At 40.8% G+C, this 13,987-nt stretch overlaps 1 protein-coding gene across 1 annotated transcript; it reads right to left on the bottom strand.

Annotated features, from left to right (window-relative positions):
* Positions 1 to 892: 892 nt before the first annotated feature.
* fam83b (family with sequence similarity 83 member B) lies at positions 893 to 13,751 on the bottom strand. Its single transcript, XM_058058038.2, has 5 exons — positions 13,576 to 13,751; positions 9,996 to 10,472; positions 8,003 to 8,167; positions 5,609 to 5,733; positions 893 to 4,224 (listed from the first exon to the last, which is right to left on the bottom strand). The coding sequence occupies exons 2-5, from the start codon at positions 10,446 to 10,448 to the stop codon at positions 2,355 to 2,357; spliced, it is 2,613 nt and encodes an 870-aa protein (XP_057914021.2). The 5' UTR covers positions 10,449 to 10,472; positions 13,576 to 13,751; the 3' UTR covers positions 893 to 2,354.
* Between the last annotated feature and the right edge of the window lie 236 nt (positions 13,752 to 13,987).

The following is a 13,987-nucleotide window of genomic DNA, read 5'->3' as shown; positions in this document are numbered from 1 at the left end:
TCCGGTTACTACGATGCCCTTTTCATCTCCCGCCAGCCAATTTGGTCTGCTTATATCGATACAAAAGCAGCTTAAATCAATCTTTGCTTAAGGATTTCAATACCAAAAAAGAACACGGCGAACGGCTGCTTCCAGTCAACTTTATTTTTCACACTTCCACCACCAGAGCCCAGCACACACACCGATTCCCGCACTTCCTGGTTCACAGGTCATGCTCAACCCGCCCCACATAGCTGGCCAAACACATGCCTGCAACAGAAGAACCAACTGCGTTCGTGGTTTCTCTCGTGTGTATAGAATCTATACACACGAGAGAAACCACGAACGCCAACATGTACATATGAAAAACAGTGATTATTGCAAGCGATAAAAAGATATCTGAATACAACACAATTAAATACATGTATTTGTACGCTTGTGTCTTCGTTGGAATAGGTGTGTATGCTATGTCAGTTGGTTCTTCTGTTGCAGGCATGTGTTTGGCCAGCTATGTGGGGCGGGTTCAGCATGACCTGTGAACCAGGAAGTGCGGGAATCGGTGTGTGTGCTGCGCTCTGGTGGTGGAAGTGTGAAAAATAAAGTTGACTGGAAGCAGCCGTTCGCCGTGTTCTTTTTTGGTATTGAAATCCTTAAGCAAAGATTGATTTAAGCTGCTCGACATTGTTCTATAGTATAGAAGAGTGCATTATTGCCCACTTTTAATGCAGTTCGGCGCAGGATTGGATATATCGACAGTCCGGTTATATGGATATTTTTTCCGACTCCCGACAATATCGATATAACGAGACTTTACTGTATTATTACAATTAAGCAATGGAAAAAAAAGCTTCACAAAAACATCATTTATTCAAGTTAGATTTCTTAAAACAACAGCTAAACAAAATGTGCATGTACAAAACTTCTATCAAACTTGTAGCCCGCGTGCTGTAATTTGCCCATGTCTGGTATAGTATGTACTGTGACTGCACCATCCACAATACAGTATTTTCACTTGGGTACTTCATGCTGTATTGTTGATGCTGTGCGTGTAATGCTATTCAGAAATGTTCCTTGCACAAGCGTCACCCATCCCCTTGAGTCCTTGAACACTTAAATGGCTACTGATGTGTAAATTCATATGTACACGTTTTGTACATACTATGTATGTGCATTTACAACACACTTAAAATGTGCACTACTCATTGAATTAAACAGTACAGTTTGTTCAGGTTGAAAAATGCATTTATAGTCAAACATTCGCATTGCAATTGAATACAGTAGAAAAAATATATATTCATAAACCCTTGATAAATACAGAAAGGATGGCGACTGACTTTTAATTACTGCTATTTTTTCGACACTCAGTGTTTCTCAACACTGACACAAGTTGGCTACTACTTGAATGGATTGATTTGTATACCTCAGTCTGACTTACTTACTGCGTGAAACGTGGTAATTCAAGTTGTGGGTTTTCTACAGGTCTCTCTATGTTTCTGCAGATAAACGTGCTGTACGGTGAATCAGTGCGCCATAAAATTGAATAATGTAAACAGTGTTTGCCAGAAGCATTTCAATGTAAATACAACAGTACTGTACAAATACAATGAACATATGGACATTACATACATAACAACATTACCTTCCAGATGGCCTGGTGTCTTGCCGAAACATCTTAACATGTCTTTTAATATCTCACGTCTGCGTTCAGACAAAGGCGCCATGAAACATTATACAGCTCATAAACTTTGAAAAGTTCTTAGGCAATTTTAACATAAAAAGGTTCATCAGAGTTCCCATATCTGCATATCGGTGTGGTCTGTTTAGTCCTCCATATTATTTATATCACTATTTCAGGCAATTCAAAATGCTTTGATGATACAGTCATCCGGTTAATTGGTTCCACACCTGATCACGATGCGGAATGTCCGCAAAGTGTGATTCATTATTAGAGGGGACCCATTATGCTCAAATTTTGGGCCTTTGTATTGAGTTGTGGACTCCCATAGAGCAGCTACACACAATAACCGGCACACAAAGCTTTATAGTTCTTCCAGAATCTGCACCTATTCAGCTGTATTTCTTTGGATTTCGTGATTCCTGTGAAACTGGTCGTTTTAATTTATTACACCCACAGCCTGTCTCCATGGACGCCCACTCCACTGTGGTTGGTCTCACTCCCAAGTGCTTAGAAGGACTTTGGTCTATGTTTTTAAAATGTCGGCTTTTAGCATACGGCATGGATTCTGAATCCGATGTGGAAGTACAGACTGGACAGTCCAAAGTTTCTCAAGACATCTGTCAATGGTACAGAGAGTAAAAAAGACCAACACGTGTTGTTGCACCGACATGTTACAAAGACACCAATTCAAAGTCCACTACTTGTTCTTGTGGATGAGGTTTCCCACTCTGTGAAAGAATTTCTCAAGCTTATTTTCGTGGTGGCCTCTCCCCAGTCGGGCGAGGCTGACGTCATTGGCTACCTCACCTTTGGTTTTGGTTTTCTCCAGAGAGTTGACTGGAGAGCGTGAAGGTTGCTTCTTTTGAACTGAACAGAAAGGCTCGAATCTGCTGTACAAGCGACTGTCTGTTTTCCTGTCTTTCCTCCAACCAGGTACCTCATTGTTCTTGTCAGAGATGTCAGCCTCATTTTGTGCTACAGAAGCAGGCATCTGAGGTGCTTTCCGGTGCCCCTCAGTTGTAAATCGCGGTTTGGAATACTTCTCATCTGCCGTGTGGTTCCCATATTGCCCGATGGATGAGTTGCTATGGTGAAGTTTAACCTCACTTTCAACGGTGGCGCTGTCATCATCAGCTTTTATAGTGTCCGTGCTGCCCTCTGATGTCACACTCGGCGTTTCTATTGTTCTCGCTTGGCGCTCTTTTTTATCCGGTATGTTCAAAAAGGACTTTATCTTCTGGGTGCTCTTCTTTAGAAATTGCTGAGAGCCCATTCGACTGGATTTAACTGTCAAATCCTCACCGTCCCTATCCAGCGTGGCAGCAGACACGGTCCGAGAAGGCTGCTGCCGCCAACTGGAAGTGCTAGGGCTCTTGACATCATAATGAGACATGGACCTCTGATCCTCAATGAGATTTGAGCCATATACTCCATGCTTGATTCCAGCGGTGCCTCTATCTATTTGCATTCTAGCAAAACCACCGTACATAGCACTGGAGGAGTCCTGCGTGTAGGCAGAGTTTGATCTGGGATCTGCCACACTGTGCCTTTTGTTCCAGCTGTTTGTGAGGAGGTCAGGGTTTGTGATGATCTGCCCACGTTTCACCCTACCTAAACTGGCATATGACGACGGGTAAGAGCTTTTCGCTCCGCTGCAGTCCTCCAAAATCTGCAGGCTTTTTCTCTTCATTATGAATTCCTCGTTGTTTAATCTGTTGCTGTCAGTTGGATTCCATTGAAGCGAGGAGTAGTGCAAAGGGTTGTGTATCGATGTTGAAGCATTACCTACAGAAGGTGTGTTTTTTATGTGTGTGCTGGGTTCCATTTGCTCCGGTATGGTCGGCCTAAAAGCAAGGGAAGACCTCATTCGTCGATCAAATTGATCCAAATAGTCCGACTCTCCATCTGGGTTTTTCAGGTATGACTCAATCCTCCATGTGCGCATGAATGACTTGGATGTTTTTTCCAGCGTTGGCATGTTCTGCTGCAGGGATAGAATCTGTTTGTCATTGCCATTGTAGGACTTACGAAGCTTTTGACTCCTGTACATCTGCGGCACTAAATAGTTATTATCCATTGGATAGTGGTTCATCCCGATTGCTGTTTCACGAGTAATATTCCAGTTACTTGCTCGGCCTCGAATATTCTGTGGGACGTATCCATCTTGTCTCTCCCCGGCATAGCTGTGCCTTTTCAAGTAGTCGATTGTCTCTGCAGACTGAAGCTGGGACATGTGCTTCTGCAAACCGATGTCATGCTCTATCAAAGGCCTAAGTTGATTATCTTCATGCAGATTCCTTTCACAGGTCTTCCGGTAGACGGAGTCCAGTGTGTGCCTCAACTGGTCCCGACGGTCCAGGATTTGGCTACAAGGGGAAGAATACTTTGGCCAGACTAGCAGATCATGTGGACCATTGGAGGGGAGAGAACCCTCTGTTTGGCACAGCTCAGCTGGCACGGTGGACCTTGCGTATAGAGTTCTAAACTCCTCATCGTAAGACTTCACCAGATGCCCTGTGATAACTTGCACCATGCTCAGATTGATCCTTCCACATGACCAGGTGAAGCTGTCAACAAACAAAAATGTGGTTAGTTTTCAGTGTGGAGGAAATATCTCTCCATAAAGTATATGTACAATTACCATTGTTTTTTTCAGTATGTGGTTACTTTACAACGTGAGAAATGTATCTATAGAGCGTGTATGAGCATGCATGTGTATAAATGCACAGAGAAAAGAGGTTTGGGTAGTGTTTTAACCTTCCTCTTGTGTTGGCTTTCTGGTATCATCTCTTATGTTAACAGGTCGGTTTTGACCCATGTATTAAATCAGCTATAAAATACACTAAAAACAATAAGTTATCATCAAATTTGCTTCTCGTGTCTTGGTTACCTTCTTAGGCTTCCTCATCTATCAAAATGTTGGTTTTAATACTTTTGGTGTGGGTATGTAGGCCTTTTTTTGTCACTATACCCCTTGATTTCAATTTCCAAAAATGGTAAAATGAACTTCAAAAGAATCATATTAATAAATTGAAGGTTCTTTTGTTACCTGGCTATTACTGAGGGCTATAGAACATATCTCTTAAATCAATTAGTTTTATTTATTTTCTCATTTTAGTGTTAATCACTAAAGAAACATCTATGGTGCTCGAGTGAATTTTGACCCATATATATTAATGTCAAGAAAATTATTGTTTTCAGCAACAGAACTTTAGTATAAGCTGAAATCAAAAAGCAGAACAGGTCCAGATCTTGGTTCACTGTACTTCTTGCCATTCTTTCCATGATCCAAATTGTAAACGTGAAATCAGCTGTCAGTCAAATGAGTGAATTAACATGTCTGGACCTTGTTTTTCTGCTGGTATCCTGGAAAAGCGGTCAAAATGAGAATCCCCTGAAGCTTCCATGATGAGAAGAGGAGCTGGTTGTCATTGTGTTGGCTAATTGTACACTTATGATCTCAGTTGTGGCTCAAAATATTGCTTTATAGTCATATTATTATAACCGGGTCGAAACCAACCCTAACAATACAGTGGCCATAATTTCAACCAGACCATTTTAAAATGTAGTAAAAATGATTTTTTGGGTTTTATTTTGTTGAAATAGTTTCCTGACAAAGTCAAAAAGCCTTGATGCAATAACCAAATGTTATGTGATCCTTTTTATGCATTAAAATGAAAGAGGAGGGTTAAATCACCATGCCCACCAACAGATCGATCAGTGTCTCTAAGAAGAAAAGACTGATGTATCAGCAAAAAACCCAAAGACTAAATGATAACACATGGTTAACATTTGTCAAGGACGTACTGGTACGTATTTAAAAAAAAAAAAAGATATTATTTGACCTTAGTTCTGATGATTTATATCTGTTCTCTGGTACACTGAAAGATATCGAACACACCTCAGTCCAAACATGAATCATAAAGGATGGCCTGCAATAGTTGTATTCACCTGTAGGAGCCGTAAATCACTGTATGACAGTCCACCAAGATAAACTTCTGCTCCAATGCTCCATGAAATTTAGTCCCTGACCGACACAGATATTCTTCGCCTTTCACAGTGCGTACCCTCATGTTCTGTCAAAAAAAGAAAAGAATACAAGTCACATGGGGTCGTCAATAGTTACATACGTCGTTTGCGGTGCAATCAATGTGTCAATCAGCTGCAACACACCAGCAAGCGAGCAGAAAAATGGGATTGTGAGGCGACTACTTTTTCTTTTTTTGTGCATGTGTGTCTTCTGGAGATCAACAAAATCATTTGTGATCCAATACATAGGAATTATAACACTTCATCATCAAACTAGACACAGACAAAGAAACTTATTTCAACCAGAACGGTCCTCCTTTCCTTAGGCCCTGTCCCCACGTTGGCGGATATCTCCTAAAACAAAGTTTTTTTCCCCATGATTTGGCCTATCATCCCCACAAGCCCCCACAAGATCTGAGCCCTAAGTGCGCACAGAGGTGGACCAGGCTGGTTACATTTGTGCCGTGACCTGGATGAGAAAGAGCATACTGCTCAAGTGGAGTGGTCTTTTATAGTGGTGAAGGTCATCATGCTGCCTACTCAGCATCTTGGTAGCCATACTTCTAAGGTGAATGAGCTCGGCTCAGGGAAAGTAAAGTGAGTGAGCAAACGCTAAAGTGTTGCATTAAGACAACAATGAATCGATAAATCAACGATGAATCGATTATTCAACAGGTGTTCATTTGTGATTAAAAAATGAAAATATGCTCTGATTTAAGCCCTTCAAATATGAAATTTTTTTAATTTCCTTTGTCATCCATAAACGCAGACCTATTATTTTTGTGTTTCAGGCAAAACAAGATATTCACACTCATTTTTGAAAACAGCGATGCACATTTTTGCCTCTTCTCTGATATGTTGTGTACCAAGCAACAACTGTTTGTGATTGTTTCATCATAATTTGGCCCATAACGATAACAAAAAGACAGGCTTCAGATTAATCAACTCGGAAAATAATTGGTATTTAGAGCTCGCATTTAATTTTGATGCTATTAAAAACAGAATAAAAATGCATCATGAGAGGATGGAGAATCACACGAGACAGGAAAAGGAAGTCCTTGCATAAAGACAGCTGTCATGTTGCATACCACACAAAAATGTAGGGGAACTTTATAGACCCACATAGTTCAGTTCATGTGAAAATTGTGTTTTAATTGCAATATTTTAGCCAAAATGAAAGTCATGCTTGAAATGCATCTTTTCACAAAAGGCTTGTTTCTCCCTTTTCTAGTTCTAACTGATATTTTGATATTTTATATTTTGCTACTTTTGCATAAAGACAAATCATTATAATGTTTGCTTTGACAACTGATATCAGTAGTGTGTTATTTATTGCCAAAATATTGGTATCAGCGAAGCCAAGCTCAGTTGACTTGTGACGGACTGAATAATAAAAGAAGGAATAATTGAGTATGCAGAGTCTCTTCTCCGTGCAAGAAAGCAATCTTGGCGTTATTTAAAATGTCAAAGCATATCTTATGTTTTCTATCTTAAATCAACAATCTCGGGGTAGAGATACCGTACGTATGGGACAGATGGGATTTCAAGTATCATCTTCACGGCCACTCCAGCCATGGCGCCCACATATTCTGCATGCAGGCTACATATATCACTCATACAAGAAGAATGTTGCAATTTGCTTCATTATTTGCTGTCGGCAAACTATGCTTGTAATGTTGGTAGCCATTTGCCGTCACTTGCTTTAAAACCTCCATCAGGAAGAAGATTGTAGGTTTATGGCTCAGTTGTGCCTCCTTTCTTTGCTTGTGTTTGCTCAGCGTTTTGTCAGTAATTGAGGTCCCACAGTGAAATAGTGCAGTTCGTTTGGTCAGGATTATTGGTGGGATGGCAGCTCGTGGTGCGTTTATTTACACACAATCGCCATTTTCTACCATTTTCTTCCCCAACATTTGATATATTTTCACATAAATTGAGAAAAAAATACATAATAGGCTTTTATTATCATTGCACCGTTTTGACACAACAAAATTGTGGCGCAAAAACCACCAAGACATCTTGAGTATGGTTTCACGTTTCACTCCTAAAGGCACTTGAAAATAATGACAAGGACACCCGCCAAGGAGGAGCTAAACAAATGACAAGGTCAACCACAAAAGGCCCTGACAATGGCTGAACTTAAACATGTAAAATGCTCTCGGAGCTAATGAGAGCACAAGACATAAGTGGGTGATACAACTGGGCTGATTGGCTGAAGGTATGAGAGGCAAAACAGGGGGAACAAGATGATGGGGACAACATCCATGACTAAAGCTGTGGAGTATATCTCAGACGCTCGGTGTTTAGAAGTGCACTTACCCTCAGTTGTTGAATTTTAACATCTTGATTTTCAGCCGTTGTGAGGAAATGTTTCAGGTGGAAATCGCTCAGAAGCACGTAGACAGGTAATCCCCGTATAGATGCATCAACAATTTCTTTGAAAATGTCGACATCAGTGAACATATCCATCACAATCGCGATGACCTGCGAGGAGAAAGGGGATACGTGGTCAACAGCTCAGTAAAGGTGACGTGTGGTGACCCACGTGTGATACATGGAGATGGGTGAGGGGCCTACTGTATTTATGTATATAGACACCTTGCCTCAGTTCATGTGTCATCCGCTGAAGACAAATAAACACCTCACCCTCAACTCTCTGGTTTCAGTTCAAAGACAGTATTGTATGGTATGTAACTTGGTATGAATGCCACCATTTGGAGTTGTGTTTCGTGCAAATGTAATCTGCTGGCAGGAAATTCATCCATTCATTCATTTTGGGGTGCAGGCAGGGTACACCCTATACTGGTGGCCAGCCAATCACAGGGCACATATAGACAAACAACCATTCACACTCACATTCATACCTATGGACAATTTGGAGAGGCCAATTAACCTAGCATGTTTTTGGAATGTGGGAGGAAACCGGAGTACCCGGAGAAAACCCACGCATGCACGGGGAGAACATGCAAACTCCACACAGAGATGGCCGAGGGTGGAATTGAACCCGGGTCTCCTAGCTGGCAGGAAATTCTCAAATAAAAAATAAACATGTAGTAGTTCTTGTTTAGTCACATTACATTGGAGCTGCATCGCAATGCCGAATGTACCAAATGTGTACCCATTCAATCCGAATACAAATACATGTATTTGTTACTTGTCACCCGGTGTTTCTGTCACATTTTACATTCATAACACTCATTTCTGGTTCCAACAACAAATAAGCATTCAAACTTATTGTAGCATATTGGTAAACATCGACGTCACCACCTAACTGGTGCAATACTGCAATGTCATTGCCGCTGACTTTTTTTTTTTCTTCCATATTCTATTGTAAACGGCAAGGTACATGTTTATTAGAAAGTTGATGGTTAGAATAAAATGTGTTTTACATTTGTACATTTGGTTTACATTTTTACAGTTGTAACAGAATAATGTGTTATTATTATGTTATTTTGTTAACTGAGTCAAAAAACGGGGTAAAAGTGATGTTAAGATTCAGATTTCCCATCCATCCATTTACTGTACTGGTTATCTTCACTAGGGTTGCGGGGATGCTGGAGCCTATCCCAGCTCTATCACATTCATACCTATGGACAATTTGGAGCAGCCAATTAAGCTAGCATGTTTTTGGAATGTGGGAGGAAACCGGAGGAAACCCACACAAATAATGATCTCTTAATAATATATTTTTTTTTTATCCCCAAGTCAACCCGATATCGCCCCTAAATATTTTAGCTTTTATTTTTCATCTCACTGACGGCCGTTTCATTTCTTTCATGCAAGTCTTGAATACATGCTAATTCATTTGTCACAAAGAACAAATCAATGTCTCGGCTGCATTTAATGAGGTAGGAAAACGACTTCATTTTAACCTGCTTTGCTGGGTAATGATGACTCCTTTCTTTCAGCTCCTTTATTACTGAAGAGTCGATTTGTTTAGACAGGATGTCAGTTCCTATAGCCATTAAAGGTAAACATTAGACAAAAAACAGGCATCTCGTGTAACAGTTTCCCCTACTTTAATGGAACTGAAGTGTAGAAGAGTTAATTAAGTGCAGGCGCAGCATGGCTCCATGCAACAGAATACAAATAGTCTGGTGGCCATTAGTGAGTCATTGATTATGTAAAGGATTTAATGCCGTAGTAGCAGCAGCGAGTTCCCACACTCCCTTGATGAGAGATGTTGTCAAACTGGATTCAGGCCATGAAATGCCAGCAGACACTCCCTGCCACTGCTGCACACTGAAGGTCTGAGGGTAGCGTGGCCCCCCAGGGCTTAAGGGAGCACACTTTCAGAAGAGCAGAATTTTACCTGTCTTGCATCCCGGATATGCTTGAGAATGACTTCTTTAATGGAGGGGCTGTTCTGTCTTGGGGGATGATAAAGGAGATCTATGTTGGTCTGGAGGTTTTCATGCATAACCTCCGGCCACCCCAAGTCTAAATTGGGAGCGTCCACATCCGAGTGGACAGGCCAGTATGTTCCAGAGGATGATTGACTGCTGTCCGTCGGTTCAGTGACTTCCTCTACATGGTTCTGAGGTGGGAGCTGCTTGGCGTTGGTAGTGATGAAGCCGAGCTCTTCCTCAGACAGGAAACTCCCGATACGTTCTCCTTTAAGGAACTCAGCATAACTGTCCCTGCCCCCGCTCAGGAGACAGTCAATGGCCAGTCGATAGGACTCCTTGTAGTGTGGTTGCAGGTAATCCCCGGATGCATATTCTCCTCTTAAGGATGATAGCGAAGAAAACTCAGAAGACTCCATCGTTGAAGGCCGCGTCAGTTACACCTGTTGCAGAAAATGAAAACAGGATTAGGGAGATTACATTTTATCACTGAGTACGAAATTAAACAGCATTTTTGTCATCGACTGTCAATACTCAGGCACATGAAATCAGTCTGTTTTTAAATGATAAGGCTTTTGAAGGGTGAAGGTTTTTACATTTTAATTGTGTACGGTACTTCAAAACAAATTGTGTTCTGTTTGTGATCAGTCAGTCAGTCATCACATAATAATATTTGCCAATAAACCCTATTCTACTTTCTGTGTGTTGAAGAAACTCCCTTATCTTTACTTGTCGTGCACTTTCAATTAAGGTCATGTTCACTAAATGAGAGGCAAGTGCTCCTCCATGCATATCTGTGGTTGTCTAGAGCACGAGTAGTAACCTTGTGGAGTGTGTTCATGAGAACCACCTCATCAGTGGCTATCAATTGGGCAATAAACATCAATCAAGACATTCACTTGTATTTGGAGGGAAAAATACTAATTGTTTTCCTTTAAATGCACAAATGTCTTTATTTCCACTTCATGAGTTAATTAGTCTACAGTCATCCCTCCTTCATCACCATTAATTGGTTACAGACCTGGCTGCAATAAGCGAATTTCCGTGAAATAGGACTCAATGTTGATAAACTGAATATTTTAATAGTCATGGGAAAGCTTTAAAAGCATCAATTTTTTATACCGCTTATCCTTATTATGGCAAAGCACATATAGACAAACAACCATTCACACTCACATTCATACCTATGGACAATTTGGAGTCGCCAATTAACCTGGCATGTTTTTGGAATGTGGGTGGAAAAAAACCCACGGAGAAAACCCACGCATGCACGGGGAGAACATGCAAACTCGGAGAATCTAACCCAGGTCTTCCCGATCTCTTGGTCTACATGCAAACCACTCATCGTGCAGCCTTAAACTCATATTGGTACATTTGTATATTTATTAGGTATACTTCTTCACTGTTAAAGTTGCTGTGGGGTGAGTTTAGGGCTATTGGGAAGAATACACGGTGTGCCAGACTGTTCCATTGCGTGTCAGACTGTTACATTGCTGTACTGTTTTACAGTATGTAATGACATCCTGTGATTTACAGTAGGTTGACAAGCTCGTTGTGAGTCCACTGATCGCTTTCTGTGTCTCCCGAAACCAGCGGCACAGTATTTAAACAATCAGTAGTAGCTCTGACATGGAATTTAGCCATAAATTAGTTGTACCGTTGTATGCCTTGCGAGTGTGAGGTGCACACACTCAAGGGGGCAGCAGGGGTCATCAGAGGATGCACCGCAACATCAGAAAATGAAGCTATGCAGGGCCAATAGTCCTATGTAGGTCCTATAATGTTATAATGCATGGCATAGGAATTGGCGCATTATTAGTATTATCATTTTTGGTAGCAGTATGATTGTCATTATGCAAGTTTGGATTTTTGTGGACTGGTTTGAGTTCATGCTTTTGCCAAACCTCGAGGGGATTCTTTCAAATATTTGCAATTGTACAAGAAAACGAGATATTTACTTGGATAAATAGAGGTACAGTTACTGTAGTACAGGTGGTCCTCGGGTTTTGCTCCTTTGACCTCAGTAGAATTTTAGTGTAAGTCAGAACTCATACCTAAATAACATTTAAGTCATTTTATACACCCATATGAAGATCATAAAATATAGGTCATTAAAACACTTAATAGAAATACCACTTGAAAAAGCCATTTCGAAAAGAGGGAACATAATACAGCTTAGTTATCACGGGAGCAGATCCTTTAACATGTTCAAGGATACTTTAACAATGTGGCAGTTACTGTATGTATATGTATCACAGGAGCAGATCCTTTAACATGTTCAAGGATACTTTAACAATGTGGCAGGGACTGTATGTATATGTATCACGGGAGCAGATCCTTTAACATGTTCAAGGATACTTTAACAATGTGGCAGTTACTGTATGTATATGTATCACAGGAGCAGATCCTTTAATATGTTCAAGGATACTTTAACAATGTGGCAGTTACTGCATGTATATGTATGTATCACAGGAGCAGATCCTTTAACATGTTCAAGGATACTTTAACAATGTGGCAGTTACTATATGTATATGTATCACAGGAGCAGATCCTTTAATATGTTCAAGGATACTTTAACAATGTGGCAGTTACTGCATGTATATGTATCACAGGAGCAGATCCTTTAACATGTTCAAGGACACTTTAACAATGTGGCAGTTACTGCATGTATATGTATCACGGGAGCAGATCATTTAACATGTTCAAGGATACTCTAACAATGTGGCAGTTACTGTATGTATATGTATCACGGGAGCAGATCCTTTAACATGTTCAAGGATACTTTAACAATGTGGCAGTTACTGTATGTATATGTATCACGGGAGCAGATCCTTTAACATATTCAAGGATACTTTAACAATGTGGCAGTTACTGTATGTATATGTATCACAGGAGCAGATCCTTTAACATGTTCAAGGATACTGTTACAATCTGGCAGTTACTTTTGGCCATCCATATATTTTCTATGCCACGAATCTTCAATAGGGTCGTGGGTATGCTGGAGCCTATCCCAGCATCCCAGCTGACTTCAGGCGAGAGACGGGATACACGCTGGACTAGTCGCTAGCCAATGGCAGAGTTACTGTATTAGTAATGTTAAAACATTTTTTGATTTCGGCCTGTAAACTTGACAAGCTGAGTCTTGACTGTGTGTGTGTGGGGGGGAGGTGGGCGGGGGTTCCGATTGCAGCCGACAGTATCCTATTTTTTAAGGACATAAGGACATTGTTGATCAACCACCTCCACATCGTTCTTCTGTCGGAGCAGGTGCAATAAAACCTCGACACGGGCTTCTTGCAGATGTAAGCCACACTAAGCGTCACTTCCTGTCCGCCCCTACACTCAACTCTGATAACGTCAGAAAACATTTAAAGCAATGCACAGGAGGATAAATCTTATTTATATTGTAAATGGCTTACTTTCTTAACACTGAGGTCAGGATTACCTTATTCAAATATAAGAAAGCGCAAACATTGTGTAGCTTGATTTGATGTATTTCATCCCAGAGTAGTCACTTCTCAGACAACGGTAAGATAAGTAACTTACATTTAGAGTAGGGAAATCCTCTTGACTACTCCCAGATATATTCCAGTGAGGTTTATCTTCAGGCGTCAGTATTTTGCTTCAATATTTGAGGAAGCTACGGTCAGGCTGGAAGCAACAAAGACTGGAGGGAGTTGTCTGAACATGATGAGCAGTGTGATGAGTACAGAGGGTGTGAGTTCCAGTTTTGACATGCAAATGGTCGGTTTGCTTGGAAACCTGCTCACAGGCTACAGTAAACCTGTTTGAGGCTTTTTTTTTTGCCACTCCTCTCCTCCTCTTCTCGAGTGACAAAGTGCAGCCTCGGCAAAAATCACAATGACTGACAGACGACAGTATTGCAAAAAGGTAATTTTATGACAATAACATCATTATTCTGCAAGGAACAACAACATGATTATAGTAGCATCAAGTT

This window comes from Doryrhamphus excisus, linkage group LG20 (assembly GCF_037039965.1).
Source record: "Doryrhamphus excisus strain RoL-2023G ecotype Guam linkage group LG20, RoL_Dexc_Guam_v1.1, whole genome shotgun sequence".
NCBI lineage: Eukaryota > Metazoa > Chordata > Actinopteri > Syngnathiformes > Syngnathidae > Doryrhamphus > Doryrhamphus excisus.
This window is presented reverse-complemented; position numbering and strand designations above follow the sequence as displayed.